Here is a 24,151-nt window from a genome sequence, read left to right on the forward strand (position 1 = left end):
CTTCTGAAACAAGCCATCTATTGTTAGTTTCTTCCATCTACATTGAAATAAAATATCCAAAGCTGGAATGCCCCTGAACTGCACTTCTTGGTCAAACATGGCTGAACTCTATAGCCGGTATATGTCCCTGCCTCTGCACACCAACAAACCTTTTGGAATAAAAAGCACAGCACAAAGTGCACTATAAAGAAAAGTTGATAACAAACCAGTTACTGAAAAAAAAGTTTTACTTTTCAACTGAAGTTGTGAAACTTCCTCTTGTCAGAATTTACTTCCAAGTACATTGTGTGAAGATTTCTAAAGGTTAGAAACATCTTGATTTCAGCTTTTTGAGGAAAAAAATGTGTTCATACTTGCAAAAGAAACAAAAAAATGCACATCATTTTAAAAAAAATGTTCACGACTAAAACATGAAACACGGATCAGTCATTTAAACATTTGAAGCTAGCACCAAACATGCATCTACTAACCACAAATTTATAAATGCAGTTCATCATTTCCTCATGTCACACAGTCATACATAGTCTCTTCTGGTGTATCCATTGACTGATATGGTTTTTACAGCTGAGTAGTCAATGCGGGAAGGTGCAGAACCACCACCACTTGGTGCCGTGGTTGATCTGCGAGGGCAGGAGCAGCAGAGCAGGGCTCCCCCTAGAATCAGCAGGCAGGAAGCAGCCCAACCAAAGTACAGAGCATTACCAAACTCCCTCTTCCCTGTCTCCTCCAGCATGGGGTCATAGAAGCCCAGGACAATGGCGTGAGCTGTCCAGGACACAGCCAGCAGAAGCAGCAGTCCAGCCACCACAAATGTCACCCCAGCAGCCACCATGAGGCGAGGTTTACTGCTCACATCCCGGCTACAGTTGGTGCACTTGGCACCAGCCACTGACAAAATGATGCCCACAATGCAAAGAACCAGAGAGATGATGACCAAGGCACGAGCTGCTTGCAGGTCAACTGGAAGCCCCAGCATGGAGTCATGTACCTTGCAGTGCATCTGTCCTGTGCTCTGTACAGAACAGTTCATCCACAAGCCTTCCCAGATAACCTGAGAGATGACAATGTTCTGGCCGATGTAGGCAGCCACTCTCCACATAGGCAGGCCACAGGTCACCATTACTCCCAGCCAGCCAGCCACAGCCAGAATGATCCCGAGGATCTCCAAACCGGTAGAATACATAGTTGGAGCAGGGGATGAGGAAGGAGCTGAACAAAATTCTGTTTCAGTACGCTGTGAGATGGGAGGGCTTCTGTGTCGGTGAGCTCAACCCTCTTGAGATGAAGGTGACATTGGATCTCTGTGGCTCAAAGGCCTGTGCAAGGCTTTTAGCGAGAGAGGAAGAGAGAGGGAGAAAGAGATTCTACCTTCTTTATTCAGTTTAGATGACTGAAGGTGGAGTCAGCTTAAGGTGGCATCATTTCTACCTCCAAACTGAACTTGGGTTTCTGGAGACATCAAAGTTTTCTTTAAAATCTGATACAAAAGGATGTCTTATAATATGAGACAACCACAAAAATACATATCATTGTTAATAGAATAGTCCAATGCTGAAATGTACATGAACCCAGGGAGTGTTAGTTTATAGTAAAATGCTGTAGATTTTTTTCTGAAAAACAGTTTTATCTATTTTTACACCAATTAAACATTTACATTTATTTACTGAGATGCATAAACTGAATCGAGTAAAGATACTTTTAAGTGTTTTGGAGTTTGTTTGTTTTTTTAAACTGGATACACAGTATTTTAGTCCATGTGTGCATATTTCTGTGACATGTGACAGAATGATGAAAAACGCTGAATCATTCCCTGAATGAGACCCATGAAGAAAAAAAGAGGAACAATGCCAGCCTTGTTTTTTGGTGGCCAGTCACACAATCCCTTATAGCACAGAAAATACCTACTGGCCAAAAAAAGAAAAAGAAACAGGCATCTAATGAGTCCTCTTTATGTCATTTGAGACCTATCTAGAGATTCTTGGATGACTTTATCCAGTTATATTACCTCATTTTAAGCCAGTTTCCTTAATGATGGCTAGGTAATACTGAAATAAAGTGTGATGGGCAAATTAAACTCTTGATAATCTAAATGACCAGAAAATAAAAAAAATACAAATCAAGGTGTAGTAATGCCCAGATATTTTCCCATTCAAAAAATATTCACTCACAGCTGTTATGTCTTTTTTTTCTTTGGTACTGTCTGTCCTGCAAATACTTTGGTCAAAGGACTAGAAAATGCCTAACAGTTAGGGATATCTTCTAAAAAGTCTTCACATCTTCTTGAGAATAGGGGCTTGGCTAATAAGTGAACTCTGTGTCATTAAAGGCTATCCACTAATATACAGAGGTCACATCGGGTCAGTGATTGACTACAACAGCATTAAAATGATTTGTTTATCAGCACTAATTAGATTGACCAGTGCTCAGAACAAAGAGTCCAAAGAACTGACTGAAGATTTAAGAAGGAGAAACATAGGTTTGCACAAGCTGGGAGGGTCTCTTGGGGCTATTTCTAAATAACTGCAGATCTGAAAATCTTTGGTTCAAATAATTTTACGTGAATACAAGTTATTCAGATGTGTCACTCAAACTCTTACCCTCAGATGAAAGAAATTTGTTAGGTTGCTCAGGAACAAGAAAGTAACTGCCAAGACTCAGGCCTGCAATGAACAGTAAACTACTGGAATGTCAGATCTCAACCTTAATGAAAATTTGTGTACTTTGCTTAAAAGTCAGGCCTATGCTAGGAAATGGACCCATTTAAATTCAAATATCCAGAAAGAATTATCCCAGAAGCTTGTTGATGGCTACCAAAAGCATGTGGTTGAGGTGCAATTTAACTAAATTTAACTAAAATTAATAGGGGAGTATAAGTCAGTAAAGATGTATGCTATGCAATCATTCCACCCTGAAAAAGAACAATTCAAAGAAATCATTAAGAGGCCAAAATCTCCTTGAAATTCTTGTGCATCATCAGTGTCTGAAAACGTCTGGCCACAACTGTAAGCTGGGAGTAGTAATAGTTCTCCATTCTGCAACCACACAGTCTTTCATCATCATGACACATGCCTGCCAGAAGTCTGTTGTTAGTCAACAGAAATATACTCAATAGTACTCCCTTTGTTGCCAAATAAGTATTAATAATGTGACTTAAAATATAAATAAATAAATACAAAAGCTTTATCGGTTAGAAACAATAGTAGCACAGTGGTGATGCAGTGATTTACCTAAACATGCAAACATACATGGAATACAGTACATAAAGAAATAACTAAAGAATTTGTACATACAGTACTTTGCTTCATTTATTATTTCATCAGTTTTGACAAAACCACCTCTGTGTTCTAAAGACGGCTGTAGGGACTCACTGTTGTACCTCTGCTTACCTCTTCTGTACAGATTGACAATTTGTACAACTTTCCCCCCTACCTTGTTCAAATTTTTACACATTTTTTGTCCTTCCTTGAGAATGTCTTCTTCACAGACACTTTTTCCCTCAGACCATTTCTAATCGTACTTCAATGAACAGACTCAACTGAAGGGCCTATTTCTTGACTATAAAATACTGTTCATCTGCTGTAGTTTCTTTTTGGGCTTTTCCCTTCTACTTTTGTCCTACACTTTTCCAGTTTCTTCAGAACTTTTAAGAAATATCCTGCGCACAATGCCAAGGTATGCACAACTATTTTAAGTAATGTAACTATTTGGCTAATAGCTATTTGGTAAACACCTTGTTGGTGTGAAAATATTAAAATATTATTTTATGGCTGTCAAACTGTGTTATATTTTGCATCATATATTATATTTCGGAGATTCAAGTAAGGAAATGCTGCGTGTTGTTACAACAGGTTGATAGTATGTTAGTAACAAAATACCTAAGTTACCTGTTATGTGTAGACACAACACTGGTTCCTCCCTGAGTTCTCTTTTTATGTTTGTATAAAAATAAAACTCACTCAGGTGTCTTCTGTGCAAGCCTTTTATGCTCGACTGATTCATATTATCAGATACAATGACTGGATTGAAAAACAGTGAAAAAGCAGCCAGTTTCCATATAAACACTGTGAAAGAGCTCAGAAAGCCTGGAGCACTACTCAGTATCACTTTAAAATTTACAGGTAAGTCCGGTTCCATGGAGGAAACATGAAAAGAAATGGGGAGTGGCTGGAGACTTTTGCACAGTACCATGCATGGATAATATGTTATGGGAGCTTTAAGATGTTCTTTCCTGCGTGCCTCAGCTGTGGTGACCATTTCTTGGTATCACACATGTAGCAACTCGCACACCTTGCTCAACATTTACCTGTTATGGGAACCAGTCTGACCTGTTCAATGAAGGTGCTCCTGGTTGTTGTCACTGTACGCTAAAGTGTACTAATCCTAAGTATAAATGTATACCAATTATTGTTAACATTAAGCTGAAGAATTTCTTTTGTTGTTTGATTTGATTGCTTTTTAATTGTTATTTAAAAACAAGCGTCTGTTGTTGAAAAATACTGTAGTGAACTAATCCAGTTTAAGCTAATACAGCTTAGTGCAATCAGCATTGTTACAGTGATTGAAAGCACCATGAATCATGTAAGGAAATAGTAAAATAAAAGGAAATAAAAGCTGTTCCTGTATAGAGCTGTAACGGTCTACACAGACTTTACGAGTCTTTCCCCAGGGCAAAATACAACCTGACAAAACAACACCTGCATGCTTGTATTTATCATAGAACAAACAGCATTCTTTTTTTTAGGGGGGGGGGGGGGGGGGTAGCTCTCATCTCAACCATATGAGCATCATAAGTTGTAAATTAGCAAACCAAAAGTAGATCCGTCTAAAACGGGCCAACTGTCGTTTTAAGTTTTCTTGAAACCTGTTCAGTCACAAAGACATCCATATTTGGTGCGTTGTTATGTTGTGTCGTGCAGACTAGTCTCTGAAGTTGCGAAACATTAAAGGGCACGTCGATGTACTCATTGAGATTAGTTCTTAGCATGTCATCCTCTTGGCATTACAATGCCCACAAATGCAGTTCGCTCTAAACTGAAACTGGGCACAAACAGTTTGCATGGTACTTTTATTTATTGCATTACATCTGATCAAGCAGTTTAAATTTAAGGTTTAGTAGCGCTGGGTGGTTAGCGCTTGCGTTCATCCTCATGCCCTGGATGTTTTTGTTTATTTGGCAACATAAACAGAGCAAGCACCTTCTGTTTTTCTAACACAAGTTGCAAGTGGCCTGTACTTTTTGAACACCTGTTAATTAATTTTGTGTGTAATGTGGTGGTTTGTATTTAACGGCATTGCTCAATGAATCATTGTATAAAAACTAAATAACCTGTTGTCATCTCTTTGAACAGAGATATTAATAGAATGTATTAAGGGGCTAATAGGAGTGCTACTGTCAACAGACCTGACTTCAGTAAGCTCCAAATAACAGATTAAACAAGAAAAAGACCACTGTGAACAACAACGCACAAACACACACAGACATCTTCCAAGAGTGTGATTTTAAACCACTGCCCTCTGAGAGTAAATATTAACAGGTGTGTTTTATACAGGATGTTATCATTTCGGGTCTAAAGAAGCTCCTATTTGGCAGACTGAAAGATTTCAGGTTCCCGTTGGTGTCATGTGATAATAAGACACGGCAAAAATGAGTGAGTCACTGTGAGCAACACACCATGTTGTGCCTAAATCATCTGTCATGGTCCTGGGTCATTTTGACCCAGTGTTCTTAGTTTTTCTGTAGTTTTGTATTTTGTTTCTTATGTCCATTGGATTGTTTGGTTTGGTATTTGGATTCCCCCTGTGTCCATGTTTTTATTGTGGTGTCTGCTCTGGTACCGTGTTCCCATCCTATGTGTTCTGTGTTCTCCTCATCCCCTCGTATTCATCCTTCTTCTCTGCCTCTCTCTCTGCCTCTCTCTCTCCGTGCTCATCTCTGTGTACTGTGTTGTGTTTAAGGTCCACATCTTGGTGTCAGTATCGTCAGTTTCGTGTCCTCCCTGCTCGGCCATGAGTAATTGTCTTCAGCTGTGTTCCCCGTGTGTTCCCACTTCCCTCGTTACCTTCTGTGTATTTATGTCAGAGTGTCCCTTTGTTCTGTGTTGCGTCATCCCTCTAGGTTGTGTGCAATTTCCGTGTCTTCCCAGCGCCTCAGCTTTTAGTTGCTCCCAGTATAGTTTTGTATGACTTCTTATGTTCCTGTTAATAAAGACCGGCCTTTGAGTTCATCCCCGTGTGTCTAGAGCCGTGCATTTGGGTCCTCTCTTGCCTTCACACAGCCGCCGCATGACATCATCCACTGAAACTGTGACGCTACCTGAGCAACTGGCACGCAGCCCCCAGTGATGATATCATACAGATACAAGCAAACCACAGTTTTATCTGATGAAAATCCTAGACAGTATAACAATTTCCCTTACATCAGAAAATCTAACTTTTTCCATAGGAACCAGTAACAAAACATTGATCTCATATACAAGAAGATACCTTGAGCATATGACAACTTATAACTTATAAACAGGTGCAAAAACTATTAAATAGGTCAGGTAGGTTTTACATACAAAGCTTATGGGCCTTACAGCATATAAAATAACACACAATCCCTCATCTGCAGTTTTATTTTGTTTATTTCTTTGCATCGTAACCCTTCAAGTTTGACTAAAGGGTTGGGCAACTGAATAACAACCAAAGGCAGCCGTTACTGTGAAGTCTGAGCTTGTTCCAGACAACTCCCTTTGTCATTTTCCCACAGCTCAAGCATTCAAGTCTCTTACCTGTTGTATCAAAATTTGTACTGTTGGCTTTTGCAGGGATACTTACGCATTGTTATGCTTTTTAAGCACAGTTTAATTACTTGATTGCATGTCTTGGCAGTTTTTTAAGTAACATTTTTTAACAGTTACATTTAAATTTTGTTCACCATCTGAATGTTAAAATGATCTTACATGTATGTGAATATTTTCTTATTACCCACGAGTTTGACACGAGGAGTCATGAGGTAAATGATTGCAGCATAAGGCCTATCAGGAGTAATCTGGCCCTGAAAAATCTCTCCTCAGAGTCTTAATTGTGAAAATTCCTCCCAGCCTCCTTGTGTCTGGAACCTAATCTCCATAGCCAGGCTCAAGTACCTTTAATGATCCTACCTTGGAAAAAATAGAGGTATTATGGTCCTTACCGCAGTTCTGGCTCTAAAACACTGCCTCTATTCATTTCGGGGACAATCTGATTCTCCCTCTACCTCCCTTAGCCCCCACTCACTATTCCCTCTTTTAGTAATAGTCTGTCACCTGAAATCACTGTTCCTGGTGTTTGCTATTTCTCTAACATCTCAACCCTGATGTCTTCAGAATACTGTGGAAAACTATCTGTAAGTCAAGTGGGATCTGGACTGCAAAATATACATTCTCTCTGAGGACATCCTGTAAGAGCTGCAAGTATTTAAGGACTGACATCACTGCAAGGTCAGCTTTAAACCTTTTTACTCTTTTCATGCTAACTAATATAAATTATTTTCTTGAGGCTGTAAAGGAGGTTGACAACAAATCTATCATTCTTTTTCATTCATTTCAGCATGAAATAGCATTCTCTTTACATTTGCTGACAAGCAGGGCATGTGTGCTTTCAGTGAATGATAAGAATGGTGTGAGTGCACCTGCACAGTGTAAAGTTTATGAGAGTCAGCTAATGTACATTTAAACAACTATTCAATTCAGATTAAGTATTATTAATATTAGTTTATATTATTTGGACAGTCAGGATTTTCTTTCTCTAGACTGAGGCATTATTGAATTTCAGAAATAACTTGTTTTCAGTGGATCTGTTATCCTGACTTGTATAGTTAATCAAAAAAAAGGTTAACTATACTACAAAAAAGTATAACAATTCGATCTGTATATTTAGGAACCAGTTGGAGAAGCTTTTTTTTTCATAGTTCCTCAAAACCTGACATTTTACATATGCATGATTGTTACTTCACAACAGTAAAGTAGTTTCAGTCATTGTTACTGCAACACATCAAAAAACATGGGACAAAAAATATCTTCTATGGGCAATGCTTCTGCCACACCCGTGAGTCATAAGGTAGCTTTTCCACCTGCAACGATTACCCAACTGAGACCAAAACTGACATGATGATACACGTTTGGGGTTGAGATTAGGGATGAGAACCGTAAGGACGTCACAGCTCTGTGTAACTTTGCATGTGTCAAGCCCCTCCTCAGTTAAGTATAAAAAAGGCCCGTTCCAGACTTATTCAAACATTTACACTTGGGGATCTTTCAAGCAAGACTAACTTTCTGGACATTTTTTGAAATACTGCAAGAAATTTTCTGAGGAAATATGGTTTCGGCTGGCTTTCAGATGCTGGGCACTGCCCTGTGCATTATTGGATGGATTGGGGTCATTGTTATCTGTGCTTTACCTCAGTGGAAAGTTACAGCCTTCATCGGCCAGAACATTGTCACAGCTCAAACTACATGGGAAGGCATCTGGATGACCTGTGTAGTCCAGAGCACAGGCCAGATGCAGTGCAAAGTTTATGATTCAATGCTGGCCCTGTCTTCAGACCTCCAGGCTGCTCGAGCCCTTACTATCATCGCGATCCTGCTTGGTGTCATTGGCATCCTACTGGCCATGGCTGGAGGGAAATGCACCAACTGTGTGGAGGATGAGAGCTCAAAAACCAAAATTGGCATTGCAGCTGGAGTGGTCTTCATCATTGCAGGTGTTTTGTGCCTTGTCCCAGTGTGCTGGACAGCAAACGCCGTCATACAGGAATTCTACAGTCCAATGTTAATTGCTTCTCAGAAGAAGGAACTGGGAGCTTCTCTGTTCATTGGCTGGGGAGCAGGAGGCCTCCTCATCATCGGTGGTGCATTCCTCTGTGCCAACTGTCCTCCCAAGGATAACTACTCTGCCAAGTACTCAGCTCCCCGTTCATCTGCTCCAGCTGCAAACAAGGGCTACGTTTGAGGAGAAACAAGGAAAAGGAAAAGCTGAGAAAGCCAAGAGACTAAAAAAAAGACATGAATCAAATGCGTTGTGGTCTTATTGATTGATTCATGTTGACACTTTAAATATTTCAATATTTCTATCGTGCTTGTTTGAAAATTGCTAAGAAAAAAAGCCCACCGCACCCAAAACTGGGCGTGGTGCACACAATGTCCCATACGGTGGAGTCACAAAATGCTGTAAAGTTCATCATGCTACTTGGATTTGTTGTATTTTTCATTCATTCATTTTCCTTTGATATTATCCATTTGTATCTTTTTGCATAACATTTCATGTGTGTTCAGTGTGTTTTTTATTCATAGACGTTTTTAAACTGTAAATAAAGATGCGTTTTAAGCACTGCTCAACCAACATATTTTGTGAGTTTATCCTTTTTTTTATTTATTAAAACTGTATAATGTTAAGTTTAAATGAAGTCTTATAAAAGAGGATATGAGGTAACACCTCTGTCTTACAACAGAGGTGTTACCACCCATAACCATATTTTAGTTTATAGAACTAAATCAGTGTTTCTTTTTTGTTGGCCAAAAAAGAGTCCAAGCAGATAAAACTTATACAAATCAGAAAACAATATAATTATTAAATATATTGTAATATAATTAAATATAATATATCTAAGCACATATTTTTAAAAAAAAAAAAGATTAGTAGATAGTTGGGATAGGCTCCAGCGCCCCCCGCGACCCTGAAAAGGATAAGCGGAAGCGAATGGATGGATGGATTAGTAGATATATATAAGATACATATTTATCAAATCACTACTAGGAAACATGACTAATTTTTATGTAAAAATTCTTTAGTAGATGCATGAGCAGCTTAAAGATTTCCATAATGTACTTTAAAAAGAACAGTACAATACCGTGAAAAAGTATTTGCCCCTGATTCATTGGTTTTTGCATATTTGTCACACTTTCAGATCATCATGTTTCAGATCATCAAATAAATTTTACTAATAGTCAAAAAACTCAAGTAACTACAAAAGTAGTTTTCAAAATTGGTTTCACTTATTAAGGGAAAAAAGCAAACGCGGTTTGTTTAGCCGTCGATAGGACAACTTACTGAGTTTCTTATCATTGGCCTTCTGCATAACCCAGTTTTACTCGTGCTTCAGGGCACAAACTGTTTGCCCAATTTAAGTGTGAAAAATGTGCAAAAAATAAGAAATCAGAAAGGGGGCAAATATTTTTCACAGCACTGTATTCTAGGAAAATAAGGCACTCCTTTTCCCTCCAAAACTGCTTCCTCTGAGTGACTCTTTAGTGAAGCGCTCCCTATCTGAGTAATTACTTGGCCAACACTGCCTCTTGCTGCAAAGAAGATATCACATCTTGCAGTTTTTTGTCTGACTGCTGAGTGAGACAAAAAAACTGTTTCAACAGTCAAACGGTAGCATTTTAACCTTAAAAAATCTGTTAAACCTGAACCTTCAATACATCAGTATAGTATAAATGAACAAGGTTAGTCACTTATCTGATTAAAGATTTAAACATTTAGCATAATGTCTGTGTAGGTTCTCAGTCATCCAGATCATGATATTCCAAGGAGCTTGAAAAAGAAGCGACTGGACTTCTGTAAGTTTTTGACAAGAGACCATCAAATAAAACAGGAAATTGCTAACACACTCAAACATATGAACTTGTCCCAGAGACAGGAGATAAATACAAGACAGCAGGAACAGAATGGGAACACAAAAGAGGATTAAAACCCTATAGCCAAATTCAAGCAGTAAAAACACAGATTTCAATATCACAAGGAAAGTAAAGCTAACATGGAGCTCGAACATAAATCCAATCTCAAAACCAAAAGAAAGTCATAAACCCCCAAAACACAGAATAAACCTTAAGACCTTTGGAACAGGAACACAGAACTAAAGGCATGAATTAGCACCAAAAGGAACTTGTATCAGTTGTAAGCAAATCAAGGCCAACTCAAGTAAATCAAAATAAACACTAAGAAATAACAGAAATCTAAATATCAACAATACCGACTAAAACTAAAGAAAACTTAAATATTCCCAAAACTCAAAACTCTGGATCCCAGACAGAAAGACCCTGACATTTATAGCATATTTAAATCAACTGACCAAAGTGTTTAGAGGCCATAAAAAATATACATACAATTAAAAGTGCCCGAATAAAGACATTAGAAACATAATTAAACAATAATAGAAATAAATAAGACTCTGCTTGCACAATGATAAACCAAGAATATTCTTTTAAAAGTCAGAGAAAATAAATAGGTTTTAAACAGCGTAGCGTGGCTTAGCATATTTGATTCTGCATTTTCAGCATATTTTTACACCAAATGTCCTTGCTATTGCAACCCAAAAAATTAAAAAGAAATAAAAGAAACCACAGAAGCAAAAAATTATTGTTGTTTGCTTTTTCATTTTTTTATCCAACCTTGAAACTCTGGATTTCTGGCTGGTCAGCAATAATGAAGGTCACTAGGTCTGTTTGTGTGTAAACTCATCTGGCCAATGGCAGTTGACGACTGTGGTTTCGCATTCCCTTATGTCTGTGTCTCTTTTATTTCACACAACAAACTTTAAGCACAAGCTTACAGCATTTCCTCTGCACTCTTTTTGACCTTAATGTTGGAGAAATTAAGACAACAAGATGGTTTCTCAGGGGATTCAGATCACTGGTATAACAATGGCTATAGTTGGCTGGCTCTTGGAGATCACAGCATGCGGCTTACCCATGTGGAAGGTCAGTGCTTTTATTGGTGCCAACATCGTCACAGCTCAAACCTTCTGGAAGGGCTTGTGGATGGACTGTGTGGTGCAAAGTACAGGCCAGATGCAGTGCAAGGTGTATGACTCGATGCTGGCTTTGGAATCTGACCTACAGGCTGCTCGTGCCATGATTATCATCGCGATCCTTGTTGGAGTCTTTGGACTGATCTTGTCAGTTGCTGGTGGAAAATGCACTAACTGCATCAAAGAGGAGCGATCCAAAGCAAAAGTCTGCATCTGTTCTGGGGTTCTGTTCATCATCTCGGGATTTCTCTGTCTCATTCCAGTCTGTTGGTCTGCCAACGCCGTCATCACCAATTTCTATAACCCAATGATGATGAATTTCCAGAAATATGAGCTGGGATCTGCACTGTATATTGGCTGGGCCGCTACTGGGTTGCTCTTAATGGGAGGGGGGCTCCTGTGCTGGAACTGCCCACCTAAATCTGAGCGCCGCCACTATGTGCCCAAATATGCACCTGGAAAGTCAGTCTCCACATCAAGAGAATATGTTTAAGGTGGTATTCCATTTCCACATGGACTCTCAAGGTCACAGAAATAGCAAAGGTAGCAAACTGGAGATTGCTTTAAAACTAAGATATAAATTATCCACATATTTGAGATAATGTAAATATGGCTTAAAACTACTGCTTGTTGAACGATGAGGTTTGGTCATGCTTTGTGTGGTTGTCAAGGTGATCTTTTCCACATCGGATGTTTTGTTTGGCCAAACATGTGAAGCTTATATCATAAACAATGGCTGCATTCCATTTGGAGGTACCGGCAGGGCTTTGCGACTGAGTCATTTGATTCATTGTCACATCTGCATGAAATGGAATGTTATTATTGTTACCGCTGTACTATTCCTTATGTGATTTCTCAAAAGGATTGGTGTAAAATACTTTCCTTAAACACCAAAGTATTCTGTGAAAGGGGCTTTTGTAATGTCTAATTTATAATGGAATGTAGCTGTGTTCAGAATTTCTGTTATTTGTAGCATCATTATGATCGGTGTAAATTTTAAGTCAGTTTTCTGTCAATGACAAATTGATTAATATTTATATCTTCTCTCACATATTACCTAAACAACCAGCAGCACATATATAACTGCTACTCAAGAAATGTGTCTTTAAAATTGTTTTCTTTTGCAAAACACTCTTTCTTGCCTTTGATGTATTTTCCTGAAAATAGAGAATTCTCTCCATTTTTCTGTTGGTGATCACTTGTAACATTTCAGCACTGCAAATAAACTGAAGTTTGTTCTGCATTCTTGATTTTTATTTTGGTCAAATTTTAGTGTATAAACTATATTATGGAGACAGGTGAATGTTGAGGAGTAGTAAAATGAAAGTCAAGCAAAAGGTGAGGCAAGTACACAATCCTCTACTGTAACTAAAGAGCAGATTAAGTACATCATTACTCTGATAATCTATTTTGCATGCCAGTTTGTCTCAAAATATGCCATAGATCAATACTGAAATATAGTATAATAAAACTATCAACGTGAGCAATAGCTGTAATATGACATAGTGAGGATTTTTTTTTATAACTTAAACGCACCCATTGTTGTGTTAACAAGCTTTAGTTTCAAATTTTTATAAAAACCTAAATCATATATCACTCCGTAAGAAAAAGGTGTGTTCTACTAACAAGCGAAAGTGTGAAAGTGGTTGGTAGAGCAGTATCGGGTAACTGGTATAACATGTGAGCACTTTGTTTTTACCCAACAGACATCTCGGTCATGGGATGTTATGGGTTTTCTTTAAAGTATCACCGTCAGCTGTATTTTATCCCATTCCTTTTATGTGATTATTATCAAAACGAAAACAAATAATCCAGTTTCTGTATGTACCTTTGATCGCCTGTCAGATTGGCATAAAGTATATGAGAGAAATAACTATAGGCAGGCAACAGAGAAAACATTGTGAGTCTAAATGTGTTTGTTTTGTACTTCATCACGTTTTTTCAAAAGCTTTTATTTTAGTTTTAATTTTAAAAAATGACAGCTAACAATTTAATTACTGAACCACAGAGAGAAGCAGCATGTCAGCTTTGTTATTCCCTAAATAAATGAAATGAAGAAATACTGGCGAGTGTGTTAAACAAAATAAATAGATGAAAATAAATAAAATTAAACCATGTGTTTCATTTTAGCTTATGGCCATACCACCTTGAGCTCACAAATCCGTCTGAATTTAGAACTAAACATTTAAAACAAATTTTCCAGTAAAAATCTATTTAGCTTCAAGTTACTCAGTTTTAGTGAGTGTGTGAAGGATGGAGAGGGGTTATCCCAGTTTCAGGTACTTTAAACTTGACGAGTGATTGTTTCATCCAAAAGACTTATTATCACTGTGAGAAAAAGATCCACATATGACACTGTGTTTTGTTTTGTTTTGTTTTGTTGTAAAAGGAAGCACTATAAACATTTTGTTTGCCTGATTATCTAATCAGCTGTAGGCTAATTATCCTTGTGTGTGTGTGTGTGTGTGTGTGTGTGTGTGTGTGTGTGTGTGTGTGTGTGTGTGTGTGTGTGTGTGTGTGAGTGAGCTTTAGGCTAATTATTCGTGTGTGTGTGATCACCAGTGAAGGGCAGGGAGGGGGCATCACAGTTTAAGCTGGTTTCAGGCACGTTAAAGTTGATAAGGGATTGTTACTAACCAACAGGCCAATAATGATTATGAAAAGAGATCTGCATATGAAACTGTGCTATTTATAAACAAAAGGCAGGCACTGTTTAAAAAAATCTGTGGCAATCCTTCAGCTTTAGAAGCAGAGGAATCTTGTTTGGCCAGAGGAACTCACCTGACAACAGGACTGCCCTCCTCCTTCACATTCTCTCGCAAAAAACAGAGCTGTGTCACTCTGCAATTGAACCTGTCCACCGAAAGACTTTTCTCTCCTGGTGTAGACGAAGCTGCTAGACAATGGGGAAGATTGGCAAGGAAACGGCAGGTCAGGTCATAAGCTTCATAGGCGTCATTGGGGTGGCAGTGGCCTGTGGGATCCCCATGTGGCGAGTTACCTCTTTCATTGGAGCCAATATTGTTACAGGCCAGATTGTATGGGATGGTCTGTGGATGAACTGTGTGATGCAAAGTACTGGACAGATGCAGTGCAAGCTGAATGACTCTCTCCTGAGCCTGACGACTGATCTGCAGGCTGGCCGAGCACTAGTCATCATCTCACTTCTCTTTGGATTTATTGGCTTTATCATCTCGTTTGTTGGAGCCAAGTGTACCAGCTGCCTGGAAAAAGATGCATCAATGGCAAATGTGGTGATCATAAGTGGCTGTCTCATCATTATCTCTGCTATCCTGATCTTAATCCCCGTCTGCTGGTCTGCAGCTTTCACCATCTCAGACTTTCAGAACCCCTTGACTGTAGCAACACAGAAAAGGGAGATTGGATCTGCTATCTACATTGGATGGGGCTCAACTATACTTCTTCTGATTGGTGGGATCATCTTAACCACCTCCTGTCCTCCCCAAAAACAAATGTATGGATACCCTAGCTACCAACAACCGGTGTATGCTTATTCAAGACCAAACTCAGCTGCATATGGCCGTGTGTATGCTCCACCATCCAACCAACCATACACAGTCGCAGGTGGTTATGCTCCCAGCAAGCCATATGCAGCACCAGCCTCATATCCTGCTTCACAATATCTATAAAAATGAAGGAAGAGATCAAGGACAGAGACTGAAAACCTTGCCCTGACAGCTGCTGGACTTTCAAATGACCAATGGGAAATACAATCACACGAAAATATCAGATGTACAGACGGCATTATTCTGATACACTGATGTAAAACAACTAGACTTCTACACATACTTTTACCTTTAAGATTGTGAAGCTTTGATGTAAAAGGAATCTGTGTGTGTGCTGAAAATTGCATTGCTTTTCACAAGGAAGTCACTGTCTGATGTATTTATTTCCTTGTTATGAACTACAGATTTAGCAGTGTGCTTCTTTTCTGTAACTGCCACTTTATCTTGTACATTTTCATATGAATTTCAATAAAAACATTTGTCTTACCTGTAACCTGCCTGTTTACGGAGTCATTGTTTATTAAAACATCATGAACAATTATCTACATAAAAAAATAAGTTCAGATCCGTAGATCTACACCTACGTAAATTTTCTGCTAAAATCTTTAAGAAATTGATAGGTAACAAATGATATTAGTGTCTGATTCCACAACACAAAATAAAAATAAAAATCACAAGGAGTGCGGTTTAATCTTTGATAATAATGTAAAATATTGATAGTGATATCAACAGAGTGGAAAATAAATTGGGAAAAAATCAACTCGATTGGTACAGCATTTCTGATAAATTAAAAAAATGAAAATAAAAATATACAAAACAATACATTGACTCAAAGCTATGATCAATTTCTATTATGTCTAAGGACACCTAAAGTAGGAAGGCATCTTGTTAGAGAATGCCTTGACATCCATTGAAACTAACACCCGTGTTTGTTTGTAAAGCCCGAAACCAGTGACCTGCCCAACCAATGGTTGACCAGTGCAGAGGATTGTTGGAATGAGGAATTTTTACAGTCCTCATTTACATACTGACGTGCATCTGATCGAAACTAAGTCTAGTCTGCGTACAGATAATGTGAAGAATCTGGCTGGACTGGTAAATCATTCCTGGTAGTGGTTTCAGGTCAGAGGGAAGGATCATTTGACTCCACCTTCAAGAGAGCAAAAGCACCTTTATATGTGCCATGGTCTTAGTTAGAGTTCACAACCTAAGTGGACGTGCTCGTGAAACCTTTAAATCCTTTGCTTCGTTCATCTCCAAGGGACTCAAGCCTCATCATGGTGTCAATGGGACGACAGATGCTGGGCTTTGCCCTGGCAATCATTGGCTTCGTGGGGACCATCGTCACTTGTGCCTTGCCTATGTGGAGGGTCAGCGCCTTCATTGGAGCCAACATTGTGACGGCGCAGATTATCTGGGAAGGTTTATGGATGAGCTGTGTCATGCAGAGCACTGGCCAGATGCAGTGCAAAATCTATGATTCTCTGCTGGCTCTTTCTCCAGATCTCCAGGCTGCCAGAGCTCTTGTGGTCATTGCTATCTTGGTTTCTTTTATGGGGGTTATCGTCGGCATTATTGGAGGAAAGTGCACCAACTTTGTGGAGGAACCAAGATCCAAAGCCAAAGTGGCCATTGCTGCTGGAGCTATCTTCATCTGTGCTGGTGTGCTTGTTCTCATCCCTGTATGCTGGTCTGCCAACTCCATCATCCAAGATTTCTACAACCCTACCCTGATAAGTGCCCAGAGGAGAGAGATTGGGGCTGCACTCTACATTGGCTGGGGCACAGCTGCACTTCTAATCCTGGGTGGTGCCCTCCTCTGCAGCTCCTGCCCACCCAGAGAGAGCCCAGAGTATCCAGTGAAGTATGGCGGTCCCAGGTCCACAGCCACCAGCCGAGCCTATGTCTGAAATTCTACTGAGAAGGACTATAAATTATTTTAATTTTCTTCAGTAACACTCCTTCATTCTGATTGTCTAATTATACCACAATTTGTATGTCACTTTCTGTGTTAAGGTAACAAACTATTCTGACTTTCTGTGAAATTCAGAATTCTTTGGTAGACACATGAGGGTTGTGTTTCTTAGTCATCAAAAGTCCAAAGATGTGTGAATCACAGAGCTTCCAGCACGCCCCAAATCTGGACTGAATGAAACTATTTTATACTGAGCTTGTATCAAACCTAACTATCCTCTGAAGTCTTGTGGGAAATCAAACCTGTGCTTGAACGATGCTATGCAAGTAAATGTGTATTGTACTACAGTTATATTATGAATTTGTTGTAAACAATATTTAGAAATATCTCTATTCAGCTGCAATATGAAAGTACTGCTTTTGTTTACTGAGCTGATTTGTAATAAAACATTTTACCTAATTATATAATTTTGTTGGTGTCCTTTTAGATCACTCAGAAATTTGTTTACTGGTTTAAATGAGGTGTTTTTCTTTTTTTCATCTTTTTTTCCTATTTATCTTGACAATAATGTATTTATCATTACACAGAGCCTAAGCAGTTAAAACATTTAGCCTTTGTTGCCGCCTTCATGGCAACAAAAGCTAAATGCTCCTTCGTGGCACCTTTTAACAAGTTTAGCCAGTTTCACACCAATACTGCCAGCCCTTTTCATAAAACTGGTTTTGTGTGTTAGTCAATGAGTAAATAGAACACCCATAACACCCATAAGACACTACAAGTTAAAAAATAATGTCAATTAAAAGGCATTTAGTTCTGCTTTGAATGTAAGCTATAGTGAAAAAATGAAGTAGAGCGGTGGCCCATAGATGTGTTTTTGGAGACCTATGTTTTACTAAGCTCGATAAGTGGCGAAAATTTATTCATCGATTCAATGGATTCTCTTTGGAAGGCATGAGGTGGGAAGTAACAAAGTACAAATACTTGTACTTAAGTAGAAATTTCAAGAATCTGTTATTTGATTATTTCTGACAGTACTCGCTTTTACTCAATGTGTAATTCTTGTATCATTTATGGCACTAGTCTCTGAAACGGTTAAAGTGGAACCGTGTGTGCTAAAAAGCAATAATCCACCAAAAATTTATTTCCAGTCTTTATATCGTTGCCCATATGGTAAACAGGTGACAGTCTCATGGTCACAGCACTTCAGTCTCTAGCTAAAAGACGCATAAAGGGAGTAACATGTTGTGCAACTTTTAAATGCAAGTATTTAGTGAATATCAGCTAACACAAACTGTTTGCCACACAGTGTGTCTGCTAGATAAAGGTACAACAGTTTCATTTCCCAGGGAGAGAAAAGAATGAGAGATAACCACAGATTGAGAAATATGTAAGAAAGGCACGTCAGCACAAAAAGAAGAGAGGTTATGTTTAAAAGTAAGGCATGAAGCATGTAATGTGCTCATTAAAAATCAGGTGTTACATCTTTTTATGGTGTTTAGATAAATTAGATTTTTTTTCATGTAGTAAAATTTCCTGCAAAACAAACTGAGGTTTGCTAGCCTCAGGTCATTGTAAGTTTAATGGGCTTGTGATGCTTAGATTACGTCACACCAACTGTATACTGCCGTGTATAAGTACAGTATCAACAGTATGCTGTCAGTGTAGGGGATGGAAATCACCCAAGGTAGCTTGTTGAATTCACTTCATCCACAAAGAGCAGTAAACCTCAGTTCAGCAAAAGCAGCAGCACAGGTCAGCTGATCAAGCCTGTGCACAAAGAAAGTATACTAGAACGCACAACAGTAGCGATGGTGTTGTGAATCTTTTACCCACACTGAATAACTACAACCAATTTAAAGGTTCCCCAGCTGCTGAATTCCATTTTTAACCCTGGTGTTCAGGGTGTGTTCGCTACAGTCACACAACCTGTTATGTCTGTCCATTGTTATCTAGTATCACATTCCAGAGTTTCTCTGTGTGGTTAGACAGTGAATCTGCTGAAACCAGCTGGGTTGATTACTCTGAGCTCTGTCACATGTCACTGACATCACAGCCTTCTTCTCTGAACGAACGAAAAATAACAACTAGGTTTTGGTTACTCAATTAACAGAAACTCTAACGCAGGGGTGTCGAACTCCAGGCCTCGAGGGCCGGCGTCCTGCAGGTTTTAGATTTCACCCTGGGTCACCAATCCTGAATCAAGTGATTAGTTCATTACCAGGCCTCTGGAGAACTTCAAGACATGTTGAGGAGGTCATTTAGCCATTTAAATCAGCTGTGTTGGATCAGCACATCTAAAACCTGCAGGACACCGTCCCTCGAGGCCTGGAGTTTGACACCTGTGCTCTAACGTGTTGTTTCTACTTCCATTATACATTAAAACACTTATAGTAGTCTTGAAATAGATAGTTGACATTTGAACAAATGTAAATATAAGGAAATATTTATGAAAACAAAATCAAGTTGGCATTATGTTGAATAGATTTCTCACTACTAGTATTCAGATTGAGGGATTAAGATATACTTCACTGATCCTCTCAGGGAATTTTATTCTATTTATTCAACCCATCCTAAATATTTAGAAGAGCAAACAGCCAGTATATTGAGTCCAGATGTGAGCAATTGCCTTAATCAAGGGCACAGTGACAGGAGAATTGAATTAACACATGTGACATTTTGACAAAAAGACAAAAAATAAGAAAAACAAAATCTTATCAACATTTCAAAATGTCAAACAAACTGAAATACCGATGCAGTGTCTCATTTCCTAGAGAAACGTGTGTGAGAACAGATAAGCTTTGGCACCGTTCATCTAAGGTTTTGGATCATTAGGACACATTTTAAACAACAAAATAGAGTTCTGTCTAATTAACATCCAATATTGATTTATTTAAAAGTAATTTATCCAAACCTTCATCAGTGACATTGTGAATCAAGCTAGATACAGGATCACTTCACAACAAAGCTGAAGTTTTCTCAGACCCCAGACATAATGGAGAAGACAAATATATATATGTATAAAACAGATAAAGACAATTTTTCATATGGGGGTTACAAATAATATATACTGAAAATGAAAACACGCCTGAGAACATGAGAGCAAAGCAGAAACAATGAGCCCCTCCTTGTTTCCGGAAGCTTTTACTCAGTACTTGGATGTCTGTGTTTTGTTCCTTTTACGGTAGTTCTCACTATGACCACATTTCGCCATGACAGCACATACACTTCGACACACACTGACTCACAAAGCGAAATCAATACCACCTGCTCTATTGCGGCTGAAAATCTGTTTACAGAGTTTACAGATTTGGAGTTTACATATTGCACCTTTATCCTTTGTTTTTGTTGAAAAAATGTATTTTGTTTTGGTTTTTGATGTTCAGAACATTAGGAAAGCATTCAGTTACCAAAGTCCTTGTCCTTCTGAAAAATGATAGAAGCCTGAATGTTTAATATTCCTAAACACAAAGAATCCAGCATAGCCAGTCTTCTCTGTCAGGGCTTCTGAGCCCACAATAGCTTCGCTTTTATACCTCTTTTTATTAGATTTCATACACACTTTAGTGACATTCAGAGCGAGAAGACAATGGCTTCTCTGGGGTTGGAGATGGCAGGCTGTGCCCTTGATCTTTTTTGGTTGGATTGGTTTATTTGGTGCTCTTTGTCTGCACCAGTCCCATGTGGAGGGTCACAGTGTTCATGGACAGCAACATTGTAACTTTGCAGGTCATGTGGGAGGGCATCTGGATGAGCTGCATGCATACATGTATGTCTACGACTCCATGCTGGCTTTAAGCCCAGACCTCCAAAGTTCCTGTGCTCTGGTGGTAGTTTCCATCATCATAGGTATTGCAGGGCTCCTCGCAGCTTCTGCTGGAGGGAAATGTACAAACTTCATTCCAGAGGAGAGAGCCAAAGATAGGGCCTCAGTGACAGGTGTTGTGCTGCTGATCATCATTGGTCTACTCTGCACTATTGATGTTTCCTGGACTGCCAGCATCACCATAAGGGACTTTTACAAACCCATGGTAGTAGACGCCTAGAAAAGAGAGCTTGGTGCTTCCCTTTACATTGGCTGGGGGACTACTGATCTCAGGAGGGGGGCTCTGTTGTGTCAACTGCCCTCCTAAGAAAGATAATGCTCCATCTGTGAAGTACTTCTTAAACAAGTCTGTAGGAAACAACACAAAGGAGTCATTCAGATCTCTGACACCAAAGACATACATTTGAACATTCTGATGGGAATATTGAATAAACAAAGGCTGTTGTGAAACATAAAGAAAAAGCACATGCACACAGACAACATGCAATGAAGGAAATCTGTTCATTGCATTTGTTCTCAAGAGGGAATCAGTTTTAGCTTCCTAGAGGCTTCCTAAACATGTTTCCTAAACATTAAACATGTTTACGTGGACAGTTTATTGTATAATGTATTTTATTATATATATACATATATATATATATCAATCACCTGACTAATATATATATATATATATCAAATATATTATATATATAGTTCTTACTTTTATTATTATTATTATTATTATTAATAATAATAATAATAATAATAATAATAATAATAATAATAATAATAATAATAATAATAATAATAATAATACAATAATTCTGCTTCTGTGTTTGTTTCCTCTGATGATATTTGTTTACATACTTTTGAAAAAGGGGCCTGGGAGTGATGTGAAAAAAACACGGAGAGAACCTGTTTGTCCGGTACTTACCAGTAACGACTACTCAAGTAACAAAAAAATGGTGACTCAGGGACCAACAACGCTGTTGGCTGATGAGTTTAGTAACCCATGACTTACCCTCAGTGGTTTCATTCATCACACTGTGTCATGCTGCGTTTGCTCAGCACCGCAAAAATTTAAAGGTATTATCTGAAAGGGTGTAAACCTGTTTCCGTGTGTTGAAACTGGTGCCACTGTGTGTATTTCAGAATAAAAAAATAACTTTTAACTGATTTTCCTTTAAAATGCTTATGTTGTTTGTGCTCAGCCGCACCTGTCTAAAAGGAGTGTTTTCTCATGTTATCAGGCTGCTGATCTGACAGTGGGCGGGGTCGAATCACTAGATGTTCAGGAAGTGTGTGAATAGCAAATGATGGTCAAAACAACACCTCTCACTGCTGTTCCTATCTTTCTCTGCTGTTTATGGTCACAGCCCACCCCCCGAATGGCACTTTCCGGTTATATGGATACAGCGGAGGAATAAAGATAGCTATTAGTATCAATAGACTTTATTATCAGTTTACTAACAGACCCAATGCAGTGTGGGGCGCTAACAGCTCATTGTTTAACATTAAAGAAAATTCAGTTGTAAATATGTGCACCACAGATTAAAAGAAAAAAAAATCAAAAAGGTGATACCAGCTTCTCCAACATCCCATAAAGATTCCGATCGAATTAAATTTTATACTAACTCAATTTTACTTATATAGCGCAAACTCACAACAGCAGTTTGTATATTGTAGGGCAAAAACACTGTAACCCCCTAGGTGAAGGAGAAACTCCCTTGAAACAGGAAGGGAGAACAGCAGAACCAGGCTCAGGGTGGGGCATCAATCGGGTGTGACTGGTTTGGGGCAAGGGGAAAGAAAGAGAGCAGACGTAGCGCATTTTGTTTTTTAAATAAGGTTATTACTAACTCAGCAGTGACAACTCGAATTCTGAACCTGTTCATTGTGAAACAGCTATTTATAAGATGATAGATCATAGTCCAAGAAACAGTCTGTCGACTGCAATCATCTTAACAGATGTTTGTTCGTCTTTAGTGAAATACTGCCATCTAGTGGACTGTGAGCCAGAAGGCCAGAAAACCCCAAAATGATTTTCGGATAAAAGACACAGGAAACCGTGGAAGCTTGTTTTTGCCAGTAGAAAATGAATAACTTAAAAAATTATGTATTTTTTTGTTATACAAAAGAGCTTTTTTGCCTTAATTTTAAAAATTCTCTCAAAATTCCAAGTCAGCTCTCTCAGAATCTTGACTTATTAACTCAAATGTTTGAGAAAATAACTTGAAATTTAAACTTCATACAATGCTTCATATTTCTTCAGTTTCCAAGTAGTTATAATTTAAATTTAAAAGCTGTATCTGTATGATGATCCTCATCTACATGAGTACATGTTACATGACAGAATGTTGCAAACATCTATTCCAAATAAAAACGAAGCTTCTCATTCTTGTCAACCTTCTGTGTTTCCTGCAGTTCTCCATGGGTCTGCAGGAGCTTGGCATCAGCCTGTCAATGACCGGTGTCGCTGGGACCATTCTGATCTGTGCTCTGCCCATGTGGAAGGTGACAGCATTCATTGGCACTCATCTGGTGGTTATGCAGGTGTTCTGGGAGGGTTTGTGGATGACCTGTGTCAGTGAATACACAGGTCAGATGCAGTGTAAGCTCTACGATGCTCTTCTGGACCTGTCTCCAGACCTCCAAGCAGCCCGTGGCCTTATTTGCATCAGCCTGGTTTTGGGATGTCTGGCGTTCCTTATCTTTCTTCTGGGGGCGCGCTGCACCAACTGCCTGGGCCACCCACAAATCAAAGCTAGGGTGGTGATGAGCTCTGGGGCCATCTTCTGCCTGGCAGCTCTCACCTCTATAGTTCCTGTTTCTTGGACAGCCAACTCCATCATCAGGGACTTCCACAACCCTCGAGTCCCTGAGGTGATGAAGAGAGAGCTTGGAGCAGCCATATACATAGGTTTTGTGACATCTGGGCTGTTGTTCTGTGGGGGAGCCATTTTGTGCACAAGCTCTCCACCCCATAGAGACAGGTTCCCCTCTAGTGGGTACACACTGGCCAAGACACCCACACGTAGCAGTTATGCCATCAAGAACTATGTGTGAAGATAAGATTGAAGACTGAACACACATGTCAGGGTGCGTCTGAGTGAATAAAATACACTACCAACATGTTA

At 38.9% G+C, this 24,151-nt stretch overlaps 6 protein-coding genes and 1 pseudogene across 6 annotated transcripts; 6 read left to right on the forward strand and 1 right to left on the reverse strand.

The window, feature by feature from the left end:
* Positions 1-135: 135 nt before the first annotated feature.
* Positions 136-1,357, reverse strand: LOC147315071 (claudin-4-like). Its single transcript, XM_086262281.1, has one exon. It carries the CDS (start codon positions 1,181-1,183, stop codon positions 515-517), a length of 669 nt encoding a protein of 222 aa, XP_086118407.1. The 5' UTR covers positions 1,184-1,357; the 3' UTR covers positions 136-514.
* Positions 1,358-7,367: 6,010 nt separating this feature from the next.
* On the forward strand, positions 7,368-24,080 carry cldnj (claudin j). Its single transcript, XM_086260319.1, has 2 exons — positions 7,368-7,460; positions 23,439-24,080. The coding sequence occupies exon 2, from the start codon at positions 23,445-23,447 to the stop codon at positions 24,078-24,080; it is 636 nt and encodes a 211-aa protein (XP_086116445.1). The 5' UTR covers positions 7,368-7,460; positions 23,439-23,444.
* LOC147315073 (claudin-4-like) lies at positions 8,240-9,360 on the forward strand. Its single transcript, XM_086262287.1, has one exon. The coding sequence runs from the start codon at positions 8,338-8,340 to the stop codon at positions 8,968-8,970; it is 633 nt and encodes a 210-aa protein (XP_086118413.1). The 5' UTR covers positions 8,240-8,337; the 3' UTR covers positions 8,971-9,360.
* LOC147315074 (claudin-4-like) lies at positions 11,556-13,013 on the forward strand. Its single transcript, XM_086262285.1, has one exon. It carries the CDS (start codon positions 11,628-11,630, stop codon positions 12,261-12,263), a length of 636 nt encoding a protein of 211 aa, XP_086118411.1. The 5' UTR covers positions 11,556-11,627; the 3' UTR covers positions 12,264-13,013.
* Positions 14,603-15,942, forward strand: cldnf (claudin f). The gene has a single exon (XM_086262284.1). It carries the CDS (start codon positions 14,674-14,676, stop codon positions 15,418-15,420), a length of 747 nt encoding a protein of 248 aa, XP_086118410.1. The 5' UTR covers positions 14,603-14,673; the 3' UTR covers positions 15,421-15,942.
* LOC147315076 (claudin-like protein ZF-A89) lies at positions 16,471-17,673 on the forward strand. Its single transcript, XM_086262286.1, has one exon. The coding sequence runs from the start codon at positions 16,575-16,577 to the stop codon at positions 17,205-17,207; it is 633 nt and encodes a 210-aa protein (XP_086118412.1). The 5' UTR covers positions 16,471-16,574; the 3' UTR covers positions 17,208-17,673.
* On the forward strand, positions 20,799-21,442 carry LOC147315077 (claudin-4-like; annotated as a pseudogene).
* Positions 24,081-24,151: the final 71 nt, after the last annotated feature.

Source organism: Aulonocara sp. 'chitande type north' Nkhata Bay, linkage group LG14 (assembly GCF_057382095.1).
Source record: "Aulonocara sp. 'chitande type north' Nkhata Bay isolate Kocher_YH1m ecotype deep benthic linkage group LG14, A_spYH_male_GT1.1, whole genome shotgun sequence".
NCBI classification, from domain to species: domain Eukaryota; kingdom Metazoa; phylum Chordata; class Actinopteri; order Cichliformes; family Cichlidae; genus Aulonocara; species Aulonocara sp. 'chitande type north' Nkhata Bay.